Here is a 17,363-nt window from a genome sequence, read left to right on the forward strand (position 1 = left end):
AAAGAAAAAAGTGAATTAGGAAACAGTATAATCATTCTTTTTCTAGGTACAATGGACATCACCTTGAGAAAACCGGTCTCTCTCTCTCTCTCTCTCTCTCTCTCTCTCTCTCTCTCTCTCTCTCTCTCTCTCTCATAGACCGGTCGCTCCATATTACAATTATTGCGGGAAATTTATGCGATTTTTAACCTTAGACAAAGGAATGAAAAAAAAAATAATGTTAATAATAAAGTTAAAAATGTCTTAATAACTCCGCCAGTAGCAGTAGTAGTAGTAGTAGTAGTAGTAGTAGTAGTATGGGAATCTAATCTAACCTGAACACACACACACACACACACACACACACACACACACACACTCATCATCATCATATTTTCCCATCTTTTCTTTCTTTCCTTCCTTCTTTCTTTCCCTTCTCTCCCACACTCATGCATGTTACATCTCTCTCTCTCTCTCTCTCTCTCTCTCTCTCTCTCTCTCTGTTTATTCCTTCTCACCAATTTCTCGTCTAGTTTTCTTCTTTCCCTTCATTACTTTCCAGAAACATGACTAGTTATTTAGAGGTCGTGTGTGTGTGTGTGTGTGTGTGTGTGTGTGTGTGTGTGTGTGTGTGTGTGTGTGTGTGTGTGTGTTTGTTACGGCCATCTGTCTCATTTTCTCCGTCCCAGATTATCTTTAGAGTGAACACACACACACACACACACACACACACACACACACACACACACACACACACACACACAGAGAGAGAGAGAGAGAGAGAGAGAGAGAGAGAGAGAGAGAGAGAGAGAGAGAGAGAGAGAATACTACATGAAAACAGTGACTAATTGAAGAAAAACTGCATAATTTTCTAGATAAAAAAATGAAATAAAGTAAAAAATATATATGCAACTGAATACCCTTCTTATACATTCACTAATTTACCTGCAGATCAAACAGGTAATTAGTGGAGCATATTAAACTTACTCAGCTCATAGGAAAAAAAAAATCGTTACAAAAATCCTGGTATGAGATAAAATATTGCATTGTATCTTTGTAGTCCATTCGTAATTTTAACTAGACTCAATCTTTCTTAATACATTTCCATACAAGTAAACAAAATACAAAATCATTCCAATAAAAGTACAAGTTAATACAAGTTAAACCCTCAAAATCAAACGCAAAATATAAAATCCAAACACCTTATTTCTTATTTATGTATTTCGTCAGGCAAGTTTTTCTCTCAAAGCCTGGATACGAATAAAGGCCTTTTTTTTATCTATGCATCTCTTAATTTAGGCATGTTACCATATTCAGAAATAGAAACATATAGAGAAGGATCACATTTATCTATGTATCTCTAGACAAGCAGGCGTATTACAGACGAGATACATATCAACTTATGTATGTATCTCTTAAGACAAGCTACGTATTAAAGTCAAGAAACACATGGAGAAAGACAAGTTTTACCTATGTATCTCTTAATTTACACAACCTCCCATATTAAAGAGAAAAGAGAGATAATTTCAACGGACGTATCTCTTTAAACAAACTACCATATCAACTGTTACCCAGAGAAACACATTTTTACGTATGCATCTCTAGACGAGCTACCTTAAAAGATTAGACACGAACAGAGAAAAAACAGTCAACGTACCATTGTGTCGTGAAGGGAGGGAGGGCGGATTGAAGCACCAGCGGGGAGTCGGAACCCTCCTCTTCTCACCACGCAAAGTCCAGGCGCAGGTGGAGGTTAGTTCGCTCGAGACGGCGCGCGCGAGTGAGACAGAGAGAGAGACAGCGGGGAACCTCACACCACACTCACTGCCACCGCCACACTGCCTCCCTCTCTCTTTTCTCTCTCTCCCGTCTCCTCCGCCTCTCACCCCCCTACCCCTCCCAGTCCCTCAGGCTCCCTCCCTTCTCCCTTTTCCCGTTCTCTTCTCTATTTTGTGACTTTACTAATGTTTTTAGTGTTTTCTTCGTGGGTTTTTGGAATGAAAGGATCTATGAGTTGTTTTTTATGTGTTTGTGCAAATGTGTTTAGTTCATACGTCTTATAAAATAGAAATCTGAGAGATGAAGTGCAGTAGGTGGAGGAATAGGAGGGGGTCGGGGGAGACAAACAGGAGAGGGAGAGGAGAGACAAGGAGGAGGAGGAGCTAGGAGGATAGCAGGGGCCCGTGAGTGGCAAGAACCAATCAAAACACAGGAAAAACTAGAGCACTTTTGACCTGACAACCAATCATATTTGCGCTCTTGCCCCGCCGCTCCTGTAGTAGTAATAGTAGCAGTAGTAATAGTAATAGTAGTCATAGTAGTAGTAGCAGTTTTGGATGACACGCTAACTCAACTCAAAATTTTGTCACGGCAATCTCAAAATTCAAACCTCCCCCTACATCTCATCCCCCCTCCAAAAAAAAAAAAAAAAACGAAAATAGGCAAGACATTAATTACTATAGGCAGCATCGAAACAGAAACACAACCACATTATCAATGAGAAAGGGAGAGGAGAACCAAGCTAACTAAACCGAGCCAAGCCAACCAGTTTCAAGCGGCGACTGGACAAGAAGGAGAAGAAAAAAAGAAGAAAAAAACATCACCTAAATAAGAGATCCCCGAGGTATCTACGTGTTTAAGAATGACACCAGTACCTCACTACCAGGCAATAGGATACATGCAAGTAACACATCCCGCAGGTAAAAGTTCTAGAATTTCTTGAAGGTAACAGGTACGAGTCTTGCCCCGCAGCACACCTGGGCAAAGGTTACCTGGCTTGACAAGTGGCCCCAAACACGACATCTGTTGATAGGAAGACAAGATGCAGACGGGGAAGAAAAGCGGAATCAGTGACGACAGAGATAAAGGGCAGAGATGATGAAAAAAGATGATAGAATTTAAGAGAGGTATGGTAATAGAGGCGAAAAAAATATAAATGGATATAAAAAGAGATGAGAGATAGACAGAAAGATAAGATGCAGACGGGAAAGAAAAGTGAAACCAGGTGAACCAATGCCGGGGAAGATAAAGGCTATAGATGAAGAAAAAAATATTATAGAAATTAAGAAAGATATGATGAAGGAGGTGAAAAAGAAATTAAAATGGTTATCAAAAGAGGTGAGAGATAGACGGGAAGACAAGAGAGAGACGGGTAAGAAAAGTGAAATCAGGTGAACTAAAGACAGGAAGACAAGGGTGATGGAAAATATGATAAAACTGAAGAAATACACGATAAAAGAAGAGAAAAATTAAAATACATATCAAAAGAGAAAACAAGATAAAGAGATACATAAAAAAGCAAAGAATAAATAAATACATAAATAAAAAGAAGAAATCAAGCGAAATAATGACGGAAAGACAAGATAAAAGATGGAGATAATGAAAAATGGGAGAGACTCAAAGAAAGACACGACAAAACAAGGAATAAAGTAAACTAATGAAAAGAAGACAAGATAAAGGTTAGAGTTGATGGGAAACAGGGTAGAATTTAGGAAAAAATTATAAAAAAAGAAATAATTACGGGATAAAGGATGTGAATGATGGGAAAAGCAGACGAAATTAAAGAAAGATGTAATAAAGAAGAAAAAAGAAAGGCGATTAAGAACAGAAAAACAGGATAAAGGATGGAGATGAAGGGAGAGAAGATAGAATGAAAGGAAGGGACGACAAAAGAGGGAAAAATTAGTATCAGTGACAAATAAAAAAAAAAAGTAAAGCATAGGCAGAGGAAAGAATAAAGGAGAAAACGAGAGAGAGAGAGAGAGAGAGAGAGAGAGAGAGAGAGAGAGAGAGAGAGAGAGAGAGAGAGAGAGAGAGAGAGATCCTTAGAAATACTTTTTTTCCTCACCAACTCTTCCATGTCTCCTCCCTCCTACTCCTCCACTTCCTCCTCCTCCTCTTCTTTTGCTTCCCAGTAACATTTGGTCTCTTCCGCCCTGCTCAAGTTCATCTCCTTCCTCCTCCTCCTCCTCCTCCTCCTCCTCCTCCTCCTCCTCCTCCTAATCAACTTTCACCACCTTTAGCACACCTTCCGTCTACTTCTCAGTGTCATGCTGTCCTCCTCCTCCTTCTCCTCCTCTCCGCTGTTACGCTTTACCGTTAAGACAAAAGATAATATGAAAGGTCTTTTTCTTCCTTTTTTTCTCTTCTTCCATTTACTCTTTCACGCCAAGGCTTGTATTTATTATCTTGTTTGTTTCCTCTTTCCCGTTCGTCCCTTTTTTTTTTTTTTTTGGTCCCCAATTATTATTACCTGTTCAAGTCAGTTTAGGCGTGTCCAGTTTGCCCGCTCTGATAGTGGAGTTGTGTGTATGTGTGTGTGTGTGTGTGTGTGACTCACATACACACACACACATACACACACACACACACACACACACACACACACACACACACACACACACACACACACACACACACACACACACACACACACACACACACACACACACACACACACACACACACACACACACACACACGCAACTCTACGCTTTCTGTACATTTTCTCTCTCTCTCTCTCTCTCTCTCTCTCTCTCTCTCTCTCTCTCTCTCTCTCTCTCTCTCAAAAAGTCACACACACAAAAAAAGCTGCATACTTGTGTGTGTGTATATATATATATATATATATATATATATATATATATATATATATATATATATATATATATATATATATATATATATATATATATATATATATATATATATATATATATATATATATATATATATATATATATATATATATATTCCTTTTTTCTCCATTGCCATCACTACCACCTCCTCCTCTTCCTCTCTTCCCCCTCGCCAGTGACCTATTGACCTCCAGTGACTCCATTTGGGCAGTGGGGGAGGTGCCAGTGCCAAGAAACACAAAGGAGAAGCCACAAAGGTTGAGGTGAGGGTCGCTTAGTTTCCGTATCTTTCACTTGTGGACACTTAAGAAAGTTGCGAAAGGAATGAACGAATTAATAGACTTGGGCATTAATATAACTGTATTATACTCGTATTACTATACAGGGACAGTCACTTATACATAGACTATCTGGCTGACTGACCTTTTTTTTATCTTAGACGGGACTCTGGTCTATGGCAATAAAAAGGCTTCATAAAAAAAGGCCCACTGAAGGTGCCGGACACCAAAGAGTTTAGTCAAAAGGGTTGTCCAAAATCTGAGAAGTGTCTTGAAACCTCACTCTTGAAACTGTCCATGACAAAGGCAGGAGGAAGCACAGAAGCAGGCAGGAAGTTCCAAAGTTTACCAATAGAAGGGATAAAAGATTTTGAATACTGGTTAACATTTGCATTAGTGTGGTGGACAGTCTGGGGATGAGAGAGAAGAGTCTTGTGCAGCGAGGCAGCGGGAGAAGGGATGCATGCATTTATCAAGATCAGAAGAGAAGTTAGAGTGAAAATACCGATAGAAGATAGCAAGAAATGCAACATAGCGGCAATAAGAGAGAGGTTGAAGGCAGTCAGTTAGAGAAGAGTTGATAAGACGTAAGGCTTTTAATTTTACCCTGTCTAGAAGAGCGGTATGAGAGGAACCACCCCAACCCGACACCCATACATGTTATGCGTACTCCATACATGGCCCCTGTACAGAGTTAGCAGCTGATTTCTTCAAGCTTCCCTTGTGTTGTTAAGTTCTCGTCGTTCTAATTATTTACGGGACGGGAGGAGCTCGCCGAGAACAGACGGGCAGGACGGGTAGCGGGAAGTACAGTCCTGCTTCTCTCTTCCAAAGTTTGCTGCCTCCAGGTTATCTTGGAATGTTGATGACGAGAGGATGCTGAACACCAGGCTGCGGGAGAGGTAGTAGTAGTAGTAGTAGTAGTAGTAGTAGTAGTAGTAGTAAGTCCCGAAAATGTCTCTTGACGCAGACGTCGCCACCTACTCGCAGATAACACCCTGGAGATCAATTCACTCAATATCCCCGTTTTGGTGATTTTCACTGATGTATAGTATTCCATTCATAATAATACTTTTATTTTTTCGTGTGTGTGTGTGTGTGTGTGTGTGTGTGTGTGTGTGTGTGTGTGTGTTCCCTTTGCTCTTTGTGACAAGTATTAATTAAATCAATACCTCAGTTTATGTGCTGGACTGACGCCTTGTGCGCAATAAATTGATTAAATAATAATATATAATAATAATAATAATAATAATAATCTCTCTCTCTCTCTCTCTCTCTCTCTCTCTCTCTCTCTCTCTCTCTCTCTCTCTCTCTCTCTCTCTCTCTCTCTCTTTAAACCCCAACCATTGCCTCCCTGCTTCCCTCCTTCACTCCTTCACTCACTCGAACCACAACAAACTTACCTAACAAAATAATTGGAGGCAGTTCCCAGCCAGCCATCGTGCCAGCCAGCTCTGTTTAGGTGACACAGGAGTTTTCTGCCGCAGTCTGGAGTGTCTGCCCCGAAGGAAAGGGTATCGACAGAGGAAAGAGCGAGAACAATAAGATCTGTCATTCTCTCCTCATCCTCTTTTTCGCTTCGTCTCTTTCTGCCTGTGCTTGTGGAGGTAGTGCCGTTGAGGAGGTCCTGGTGAGAGAGAGAGAGAGAGAGAGAGAGAGAGAGAGAGAGAGAGAGAGAGAGAGAGAGAGGGAGGGAGAACGTGGGAGGGAGAAAGAGAGGGAGGGAGGGAGGGAGGAAGAAGGGTAGGCTTTAATAGTGTTCACCTCACTAAAACCGTAATCTGTACTCTCTCTCTCTCTCTCTCTCTCTCTCTCTCTCTCTCTCTCTCTCTCTCTCTCTTAGATATAATCATCTTGCCACACATTTTCTTTCTAAATATCATAGTCTTCCCTTAAATACTCGAACATACGACTCTCTCTCTCTCTCTCTCTCTCTCTCTCTCTCTCTCTCTCTCTCTCTCTCTCTCTCTCTCTCTCTCTCTCTCTCTCTCTCTCACCTGCACCAGATCCACCAGAAACACGGCGAAGGTGAGGAAGGCGAGGGACAGAAGGGTAGACTCAAGAGAACTGAAACTGCCGGAGGAAAAACTGCGTCCCATTTCCTTCCCTCTTCTATCTGGTGGAGGAAAGGAGGGATGGAGGTAAGTTTGATTTTTTTTTTCTCTCTCTCTTTTTTCTCAGTTGGTATTTTCTTTTTTAGTTTTCGTATCTGACTTTTTAGGGGGGATTTTTTTCTTTTGGTTGTTTGTTGTTGTTGTTGTTGTTGTTGTTAATACTACTAATATTACTAGCATAACGTCTACTCTGCCACCACCACTACCACCACCATCACCACCACTACTAGTACTACTGCTGCTGCTACTACTACTACTACTACTACTACTACTACTACTACTACTACTACTACTACTACTACCTCTACTACTATTACATCCATTTTCTACTCCACCACTACCACCACTACCACTACAACTGCTACTACTACTACTATTATTGCTGCTACTACTACTATTACTACTACTATTACTATTACTACTACTACTACTACTACTACTACTACTACTACTACTACTACTCACCAATGGAAGATATTAGACTGCTCCTCGCCCGTGTCAGAGCCCCGCCTATCGCCTGCACGCCCACCGCCCACGCATCTTTCTCCTTTGCTAACACACCTCTCTCTTCTCCCTCCTCTCCCTTCTCTTCCTTTTGCAGCGCCTCCTTCAGACCTTCAGATTTCCCGGGAGTATCATTAGAAGCTTCAGATAAAACTCCAGATATCTGAAGCTTAGTAGAACCTTCAGATATTTCAGTAGTTCTCACGTCAATTTCTTTTTCCTGGACATTTTCTTTCTTAGATTTAGTGAAAGGATCTAGGTGTGTTTTCCCATGACTTTCCTGGCTTAGAGTATCTGGAAGGTCTGTTTTTCGCTTTATCTGGTCTTCCTTGGTCTTAATCTTGCTGGTCAAATCTTTAGAATTCTCAGCTTCATCCTCAGATTTCGAGCATTCCAAGGTAAGGTCAGAAGATTCTTTCGTGACCTCTAGTGGGGTTGGGTCATCTTGCGGTCGTGATGAGAAGGTTTGAGTGGTACATAACACTATAATGACAACCAGGTGAAGGTGTTGCATCTTTCTCATTTACGTGTCTTTTTCTCTCACCTGTATGACTCTCTCTTTGTTATGGCTTTGTAAATTTTATAGAATAATAGAATGTGTGTTGGATTAAGTGTACGATATAGTTCAGTATCTATAGTGGTATTTCGCTACGTAAGGTCTCTGGTAATATTTAATTTATGTTTAACAATAAAGAAAATAGCACTTTTATTATTGAAATTTAAGTTGAGAGTAAACTAAAAACTTTCCAATAAGTGAACTCTATTAACACTCAAATCTAGTAACAAGAATCTAACAATAAAAGAAATAATACTAATAAAGATAACACTTTTCTCACCAAAATTTTCAACCGAGATTGAACTAATAACCTTTCTGTTCTCGTTTTCCTTCCCCAAACACTCTTTTTGCTTTTCAATTTGCACCACAGACTTAGCTAAATGAGGCGGTCTCCTTGCAATGGTGTGTTCCGTCCTGGAGGAGAAGCAGAGATGCGTGTGCGCCTTGGGAGAGCCTGCGAGGGAGTGGCGCCGCCCTGGGAGAGTGGAAAGAGAGGAGGGAGAGGGGAGAGGAAGAAGAGGAGGAGGTATAGATAAACAACATCTGGTCTGCTGTGTTAAAGTAAACGGTATGTTATTTGTCCACTACTACTACTACTACTACTACTACTACTACTACTATTATTATTAGCCCCACCACCACTACCACTATTACTACTTCTACTACCACTACATCTACCACTGCTACTACTACTACTACTACTAAAAACGTGACATTACGATTATCTCACATACACACACACACACACACACACACACACACACACACACACACACACAGACACACGCGCACACACACACACACACACATACACACAACACTATACATATCACACATCGTACCTCCCAATACATACCGGAAACATAAGGAAGTAAAGAGAGTTACCCGTTATAAAATTCACGGGTCGGCGGCCGGAACACACACACGCACACACACATACGCAGTTAAACTCTTTCCGTTAGCTGTAATGTATAGAGACAGAGAGAGAGAGAGAGAGAGAGAGAGAGAGAGAGAGAGAGAGAGAGAGAGAGAGAGAGAGAGAGAGAGAGAGAGAGAGAGAGGGTTGGGGAGATTGTAGAATGAGAGGTGTTGGGGAGGAGAGAAAGAGAAAGATAGAGAGATTGGGGGGATGCAGTGGTGAAGAGTGTGGGGAGAGAAAAAAGAGAGAGAAAGATAAAAAGATAAGGAAAATGTTGGGAGAGAATAATAAGAGAGATAAAGAACAAGAGAGTACTTTGATAGACTAGAAGAAAGAGAAGAGAGGAAAAGGAAGACAGTAAATGGAGAGGGAGGGTGAAAGAATGTAGAGGAAGGAGGAAAAGATTGGAGATAGGGAAAAAGTAGATGAGAAGTGACGGAAAGAAGATAGAAGATAAAGGAGAGAAGAGAAGGGGAGGTAAGGAAAGATGAGAAGAAAGGTAGGGGGACTAAGAATAAGGAAAATGATGGAAGAGAGAGAGAGAGAGAGAGAGAGAGAGAGAGAGAGAGAGAGAGAGAGAGAGAGAGAGAGAGAGAGAGGGTAAAGATACGGCACTGTGGTTGGTGGTAATATTCTCTCTCTCTCTCTCTCTCTCTCTCTCTCTCTCTCTCTCTCTCTCTCTCTCTCTCTCTCTCTCTCTCTCTCTCTCGAAGCACCCCTCTTCTTCCATCATTTACCTTACTCCTCCTATCTTTCTCCTCATCTCTCCTTATCTCCCCTTCTCTTTCCTCCTTTCTCTCCTGTCTTCTCTCCTTCACTTCTCATATATATATTTTTTCCTCTCCCTTTCCATATCTCTCTTCCAAAGTTTTCTGCCTCCAGGTTGTCTTGGAATGTTGATGACGAGAGGATGCTGAACACCAGGCTGCGCGAGAGGTGGTAGTAGTAGTAGTAGTAGTAGTAGTAGTAGTAGTAGTAGTAGTAGTAGGTAACTGTATTAGGAACTTAAACTCAGACTAGCATAACTACTTTCATTACACTACACCAAACCACACTGACACACTCCTTCCTACCTGCTTTCTCTCTCTCTCTCTCTCTCTCTCTCTCTTTTAACCAGCATATTCAGGGCAGTATATAATACAAACAAACACACACACACACAAACACACACACACACACACACACACACACACACACATACTACGCGTACCTTGAAGCTTGGAGCACGGGAAGGGCGGCGGTGAGAGGGCACCATTCCCTTGGTCTTGCGGATTAGTTACTGGAGAGCAAGGGAAAGATGAAAGATACAAGCTGTCCTGCCATTACAAACACGTTGATGAAGTTCTGATTTGTACACACACACACACACACACACACACACACACACACACACACACACACACACACACACACCAAGTGGCAGTTTAAGGGTTAAACACCAATTATACAGCTTTGTGGCTCGTCTGTGATCGGTGCCACACACTCCCGCGAGAGAGCGCGCGCACACACACAAACACACACACACACAGGGCAGTTAAGCTTGTGGAAGCGTAGTGTTAATACCACACCACCACACTACACCATCACACCATACCATACCACACCACATGACACAACCAACACCACCACCACGCACCATCACCGCCACACCGCACCACCACCACCACACACCACATCATAACACATAACACCACATCACACCACACCACACCACACCACGATATCCTTGGTGCCCCGGCCTGCCCAGCCCCCGCCAAGCACTGCCAAGCCCCTCCGACCCCCGCCCCGTCCCGCCGCGGCCAAGGTAACAATTTCCCGCAACATATTTAGCGTAATTTCAAGGATTTTGCAGGTGTTTCTAGGTGATTTAAAGGCTCGATGTGTGGGTGTATGTGGAGGAGGTGGAAGTGGAGGAGAGAGGAGGAGTCTGAGGGGGAGGGGAGAGGAGTAGAGAGTATTGAGGCGAGGTGCAAAAAAAACTACTTCGGCTCTGTATCATCATTTTATTTTTTTACCAGTGAAGTTTGCATTGTTTTGATATTTAATTTATTAATAGGAAAGTATAAGAAGTTATAGTGTATAATAAAATCTTGTCTAGCTGTTTTTTTTTTGTTTCCGATTAAAATAACACTTTCGTCATTTTATAAATTATCAATTTTTTTATTAGCACGCCTAGGATTGCTTTGGTGTTTGATTTAAGACTTAAAAAAATTAAGAAATGTACCCCGGGTAATAATATCCAATAAAATCTAGCGCAACAGTTCGTATTTTCAAATTTGAAATAAGTCCGTTGCTAGATGTGAAAAAAATATTTTCTTTATACCACAAGAAATTTGTGTTTTCTTTATTTATCTGGAAAGTACAGATTTTTTGAATTCAGAATATGTAACATAATCTAGTCTGGCTGTGTTTTCCTTCTCGTCAATCTAAGTTTTTTGTGGCCCCGTTCATAATAATTACAGATTGTGTTTTGGATTTTTCTTTATTATTAGTGAGGCTGGAAATGTTTTTATATTTTAGGTATTTATTAAAGTATATGGCAAGTCAGAATATATAAAGCATTCCAGTCTAGCTGGGTTTTTTCGAACGGTCAATTTCAAAATGGATTAATCTACGTAAATACGGGTGTGACGTCATCAGTGACGTCATCAGGGTACCATGACAAGGGACATCCCTCCATTCCAGTTTCTCTTTGTCAATGGTCGGTGTGTTAGCTGACGTATATGGCAGGTCAGAATATATAATGCAGTCCAGTCTCGGCGTCTTTCTTGCGGGTTTCAAAATGCATTGCCGTACGGAAAAATAAGAGCCGAGAGGAACATTTTCCTTCCCTGCCTGTACGTCAATATTTAGCTAAGCCTCCGTGTGTTTCCAGACTCAGATGTGAAGGAAAGCCAGAATTAACCACGGAAGTAGACAAATAACCTCCAAAATGTCCCAGATAAGGATTAAATAAAGTGCATGATGTAGCCCCGTTCAGAGCACCCATTGTGAAAACAAAAGAACCTAGACCTTCCATCCTCTCTGCCCGCGTTTGTTCGTTAATATTTCCCTCAGTTTCCAGCATTTCCCAGATATTTCCAAGTGTTCTTCTGAATAAAATGTGCAGTAGTAGTAGTGGAGAGGCTGGAAGATATAAGAGTGGAGAGATAAGTGGAGAATGTTGGTAATAGTAATAGTAGTAGGAAGAGGAGGCGGAGGAGGAGGAGGAAGAGAAGGAGAAAGAATAATTGAGGAATGGAGGTGGAGGAGAAGGAAAAAAATGAGGAACAGAAGAGGAGGAGGAAGAAGGGAGAAGTGATGAATTGGGAGGGTTCTCTCTCTCTCTCTCTCTCTCTCTCTCTCTCTCTCTCTCTCTCTCTCTCTCTCTCTCTCTCTCTCTCTCTCTCTACAACTACGGGTACTTTGTAACGACGGTCCACTTATTAAAGAAAGGTGTGTATAATGGTTGTCGCTTACACTTAGTAGAGGGAGAAGAGCGCCTTGTAGCCTATATCTGCCTCCACCGTTCATCTTTCTCTCCAGAGGTTAATCCATGACCCAAGGGAATGATGACCTCTCACCACCCTTCACCTCCACTGTGTGAGAGAGAGAGAGAGAGAGAGAGAGAGAGAGAGAGAGAGAGAGAGAGAGAGAGAGAGAGAGAGAGAGAGAGAGAGAGAGAGTTAATTAAATTTCAAAGGAATTCAGGCAAATGCAATGAGAAAGATAGTAAACGGTATGAGGTCTTTCAGCTTCCCTATTAATGTTCAACTTCTGCCTCTCTCCTCTCTCTCTCTTCTCTCTCTCTCTCTCTCTCTCTCTCTCTCTCTCTCTCTCTCTCTTAACGTGCACATTCAGAACAATGTATAACACACACACACACACACTACGCACAGCTTGAAGCTTTGAGCATGGGAAGGGTGGCGGTGAGAGGGCACCATTCCCTGGGCTTTACGGGTTAGTTACTGGAGGGCAAGGGAAAGATGAAAGATACAGGAAGCTGTCCTGCCCTTACAATTTTAACAAAGTATTCGTAAATATCAGGATTTTTTGTTTTTATTTCCAAGAAATCTCAATTAGCAGAGAGAGAGAGAGAGAGAGAGAGAGAGAGAGAGAGATTAGATGGAGGAGACGGGGAGGGACGCATGAGAGGTGGGGGTGGGGAGGCGGGACATGGAGTGGGGTTGACGAAGGAGGTGTGGCTTAATTGACACGTCACGACTTCTGACCAATGATATTTACTTATTAAATTCCCTTGAGTTGACATGTCGCTTTAGCTAAAAAAAAATAAGGGTAGAAGGCTGCTTCATCAAGTAGGGAGTCCTTAATTAAGTAGTACATAACTAATCTTAGCGCATACATACCTACATACATACATGCATATATACATTCTTATATACATACTCGTACACTGAAACAACTGAAGCAGTGCACACACACACACACACACACAGAGAGAGAGAGAGAGAGAGAGAGAGAGAGAGAGAGGAGAGAGAGAGAGAGAATCACAAGCAAACAAACAAACGAACAAACGTTGATAAAGTTCTAATTTGTACATGAAGACTGGCTTGCAAGCTCACTCACACAACACACACACACACACACACACACACACACCAAGTGGCAGTTTAAGGGTTAAACACTAATTATTCAACTTTCTGACTCGTCTCTGATTGGTGCCCTCAGACACGAGGGCGCGTGCGCGCGCGCACACACACACACACACACACACACACACAGGGCAGTTAAGCTTGTGGGAGTGTACTGTTAACACCACACCCACACCATCACGTAATACCATACTACACCACACACCACCAACACCACAACCACACACAACCACACAACACCACCACCAGACATTACCAAACACCACCACACACCATACCATAACACACAACACCACACCACACTACACCACACCACACCACACCACCATATCCTTGGCGCCCCGACCTGCCCAGCCCCCGCCAAGCACTGCCAAGCCCCTCCGCTCCCCGCCCCGTCCTGCCGTTCCCAAGGTAATAATTTCCCGCGACATATTTAGCGTAATTTCAAGGATTTTGCAGGTGTTTCTAGGTGATTTAAAGGCTCGATGTGTGGGCGTAGGTGGAGGAGGTGGAGGTGGAGGAGAGAGGAGGAGTCTGAGGGGGAGGGGAGAGGAGTATATAATATTGAGGCGAGGTGCAAAAAAACTACTTCGGCTCCATATCGTCATTTTATTTTCTTTATCAGTTAAGTTTGCATTGTTTTGATATTTAATTTATTAATAGAAAAGTATATCAAGTTATAGTGCATAATAAAATCTTGTCTAGCTGTTTTTTTTTTTTTTTGTTTCCGCGTAAAATTATATTTTCGTCATTTTATAAATTATCATTTTTTTTATTAGCACGCCTAGGATTGCTTTGGTGTTTGATTTAAAACTTAAAAAAATTAAGAAATGTATCCCAGGTAATAATATCCAATAAAATCTAGCATAACAGTTCGTATTTTCAAATTTGAAATAAGTCCGTTACTAGATGTGAAAAAATATTTTCTTTATACAACAAGAAATTTGTGTTTTCTTTATCTATCTGGAAAGTACAGATTTTTTGAATTCAGAATATGTAACATAATCTAGTCTGGCTGTGTTTTCCTTCTCGTCAATCTAAGTTTTTTGTGGCCCCGTTCATAAAAATTACAGATTGCGTTTTGGATTTTTCTTTATTATTAGTGAGGCTGGAAATGTTTTTATATTTTAGGTATTTATTAAAGTATATGGCAAGTCAGAATATATAAAGCATTCCAGTCTAGCTGGGTTTTTTCGAACGGTCAATTTCAAAATGGATTAATCTACGTAAATACGGGTGTGACGTCATCAGTGACGTCATCAGGGTATCGTGACAAGGGACATCCCTCCATTCCAGTTTCTCTTTGTCAATGGTCGGTGTGTTAGCTGACGTATATGGCAGGTCAGAATATATAATGCAGTCCAGTCTTGGCGTCTTTCTTGCAGGTTTCAAAATGCATTGCCGTACGGAAAAATAAGAGCCGATAGGGACATTTTCCTTCCCTGCCTGTACGTCAATATTTAGCTAAGCCTCCGTGTGTCTCCAGACTCAGATGTGAAGGAAAGCCAGAGTTAACCACGGAAATAGACAAATAACCTCCAAAATGTCCCAGATAAGGATTAAATAAAGTGCATGATGTAGCCCCGTTCAGAGCACCCATTGTGAAAACAAAAGAACCTAGACCTTCCATCCTCTCTGCCCGCGTTTGTTCGTTAATATTTCCCTCAGTTTCCAGCATTTCCCAGATATTTCCAAGTGTTCTTCTGAATAAAATGTGCAGTAGTAGTAGTGGAGAGGCTGGAAGATATAAGAGTGGAGAGATAAGTGGAGAATGTTGGTAATAGTAATAGTAGTAGGAAGAGGAGGCGGAGGAGGAGGAGGAAGAGAAGGAGACAGAATAATTGAGGAATGGAGGTGGAGGAGAAGGAAAAAAATGAGGAACAGAAGAGGAGGAGGAAGAAGGGAGAAGTAATGAATTGGGAGGGTTCTCTCTCTCTCTCTCTCTCTCTCTCTCTCTCTCTCTCTCTCTCTCTCTCTCTACAACTACGGGTACTTTGTAACGACGGTCCACTTATTAAAGAAAGGTGTGTATAATGGTTGTCGCTTACACTTAATAGAGGGAGAAGAGCGCCTTGTAGCCTATATCTGCCTCCACCCTTCATTTTTCTCTCCAGAGGTTAATCCATGACCCAAGGGAATGATGACCTCTCACCCCCCTTCACCTCCACTGTGTGTGTGTGAGAGAGAGAGAGGAGAGGAGAGAGAGAGAGAGAGAGAGAGAGAGAGAGAGAGAGAGAGAGAGAGAGAGGAGAGAGAGAGAGAGAGTTAATTAAATTTCAAAGGAATTCAGGCAAATGCAATGAGAAAGATAGTAAACGGTATGAGGTCTTTCAGCTTCCCTATTAATGTTCAACTTCTCTCTCTCTCTCTCTCTCTCTCTCTCTCTCTCTCTCTCTCTCTCTCTCTCTCTCTCTCTCTCTCTCTCTCTCTCTCTCTCTTAACGTGCACATTCAGAACAATGTATAACACACACACACACACACACTACGCACAGCTTGAAGCTTTGAGCATGGGAAGGGTGGCGGTGAGAGGGCACCATTCCCTTGGGCTTACGGATTAGTTACTGGAGGGCAAGGGAAAGATGAAAGATACAGGAAGCTGTCCTGCCATTACAATTTTAACAAAGTATTCGTAACTATTCGGATTTTTTGTTTTTATTTCCAAGAAATCTCAATTAGCAGAGAGAGAGAGAGAGATTAGATGGAGGAGACGGGGAGGGACGCATGAAAGGTGGGGTGGGGAGGCGGACATGGAGTGGGGTTGACGAAGGAGGTGTGGCTTAATTGACACGTCACGACTTCTGACCAATGATATTTACTTATTAAATTCCCTTGAGTTGACATGTCGCTTTAGCTAAAAAAAAAAAAATAAGGGTAGAAGGCTGCTTTCATCACGTAGGGAGTCCTTAATTAAGTAGTACATAACTAATCTTAGCGCATACATACCTACATACATACATGCATATATACATTCTTATATACATACACTGAAACAACTGAAGCAATGCACAACACACACACACACACACACACACACACACACACACAAAGAGAGAGAGAGAGAGAGAGAGAGAGAGAGAGAGAGATGGAGAGAGAGAGAGAGAGAGAGAGAGAGAGAATCACAAGCGAACAAACAAACGAACAAACACGTTGATAAAGTTCTAATTTGTACATGAAGACTGGCTTGCAAGCTCACTCTCACACACACACACACACACACACACACACACACACACACACCAAGTGGCAGTTTAAGGGTTAAACACTAATTATTCAACTTTCTGACTCGTCTCTGATTGGTGCCACAGACACGAGGGAAGGTGCGCGCGCACACACACACACACACACACACACAGGGCAGTTAAGCTTGTGGGAGTGTACTGTTAACACCACATCACACCATCACGCCATACCATACTACACCACACACCACCAACACCACAACCACACACAACCACACAACACCACCACCAGACATTACCAAACACCACCACACACCATACCATAACACACAACACCACACCCACACTACACCACACCACCCCACACCACGATATCCTTGGCGCCCCGACCTGCCCAGCCCCCGCCAAGCACTGCCAAGCCCCCTCCGCTCCCCGCCCCGTCCCGCCGTTCCCAAGGTAATAATTTCCCGCGACATATTTAGCGTAATTTCAAGGATTTTGCAGGTGTTTCTAGGTGATTTAAAGGCTCGATGTGTGGGCGTAGGTGGAGGAGGTGGAGGTGGAGGAGAGAGGAGGAGTCTGAGGGGGAGGGGAGAGGAGTAT

General features: G+C 42.1%; 2 protein-coding genes across 2 annotated transcripts in view; both read right to left on the reverse strand.

The window, feature by feature from the left end:
• Positions 1 to 1,833, reverse strand: part of LOC135109751 (probable chitinase 10) — a 53,523-nt gene extending 51,690 nt beyond the window's left edge. Inside the window, exon 1 of the mRNA XM_064021352.1 lies at positions 1,637 to 1,833. Within this exon, the coding sequence (XP_063877422.1) occupies positions 1,637 to 1,639 (3 nt within the window). The 5' untranslated portion in view covers positions 1,640 to 1,833. The remainder of the gene's footprint in view (positions 1 to 1,636) is intronic.
• A 3,131-nt stretch (positions 1,834 to 4,964) lies between these two features.
• LOC135110069 (uncharacterized) lies at positions 4,965 to 8,534 on the reverse strand. The gene is made up of 4 exons (XM_064022033.1): positions 7,474 to 8,534; positions 6,892 to 7,010; positions 6,298 to 6,521; positions 4,965 to 5,785 (listed from the first exon to the last, which is right to left on the reverse strand). The coding sequence occupies exons 1-4, from the start codon at positions 8,033 to 8,035 to the stop codon at positions 5,644 to 5,646; spliced, it is 1,047 nt and encodes a 348-aa protein (XP_063878103.1). The 5' UTR covers positions 8,036 to 8,534; the 3' UTR covers positions 4,965 to 5,643.
• Positions 8,535 to 17,363: the final 8,829 nt, after the last annotated feature.

Source organism: Scylla paramamosain, chromosome 19 (assembly GCF_035594125.1).
Source record: "Scylla paramamosain isolate STU-SP2022 chromosome 19, ASM3559412v1, whole genome shotgun sequence".
NCBI lineage: Eukaryota > Metazoa > Arthropoda > Malacostraca > Decapoda > Portunidae > Scylla > Scylla paramamosain.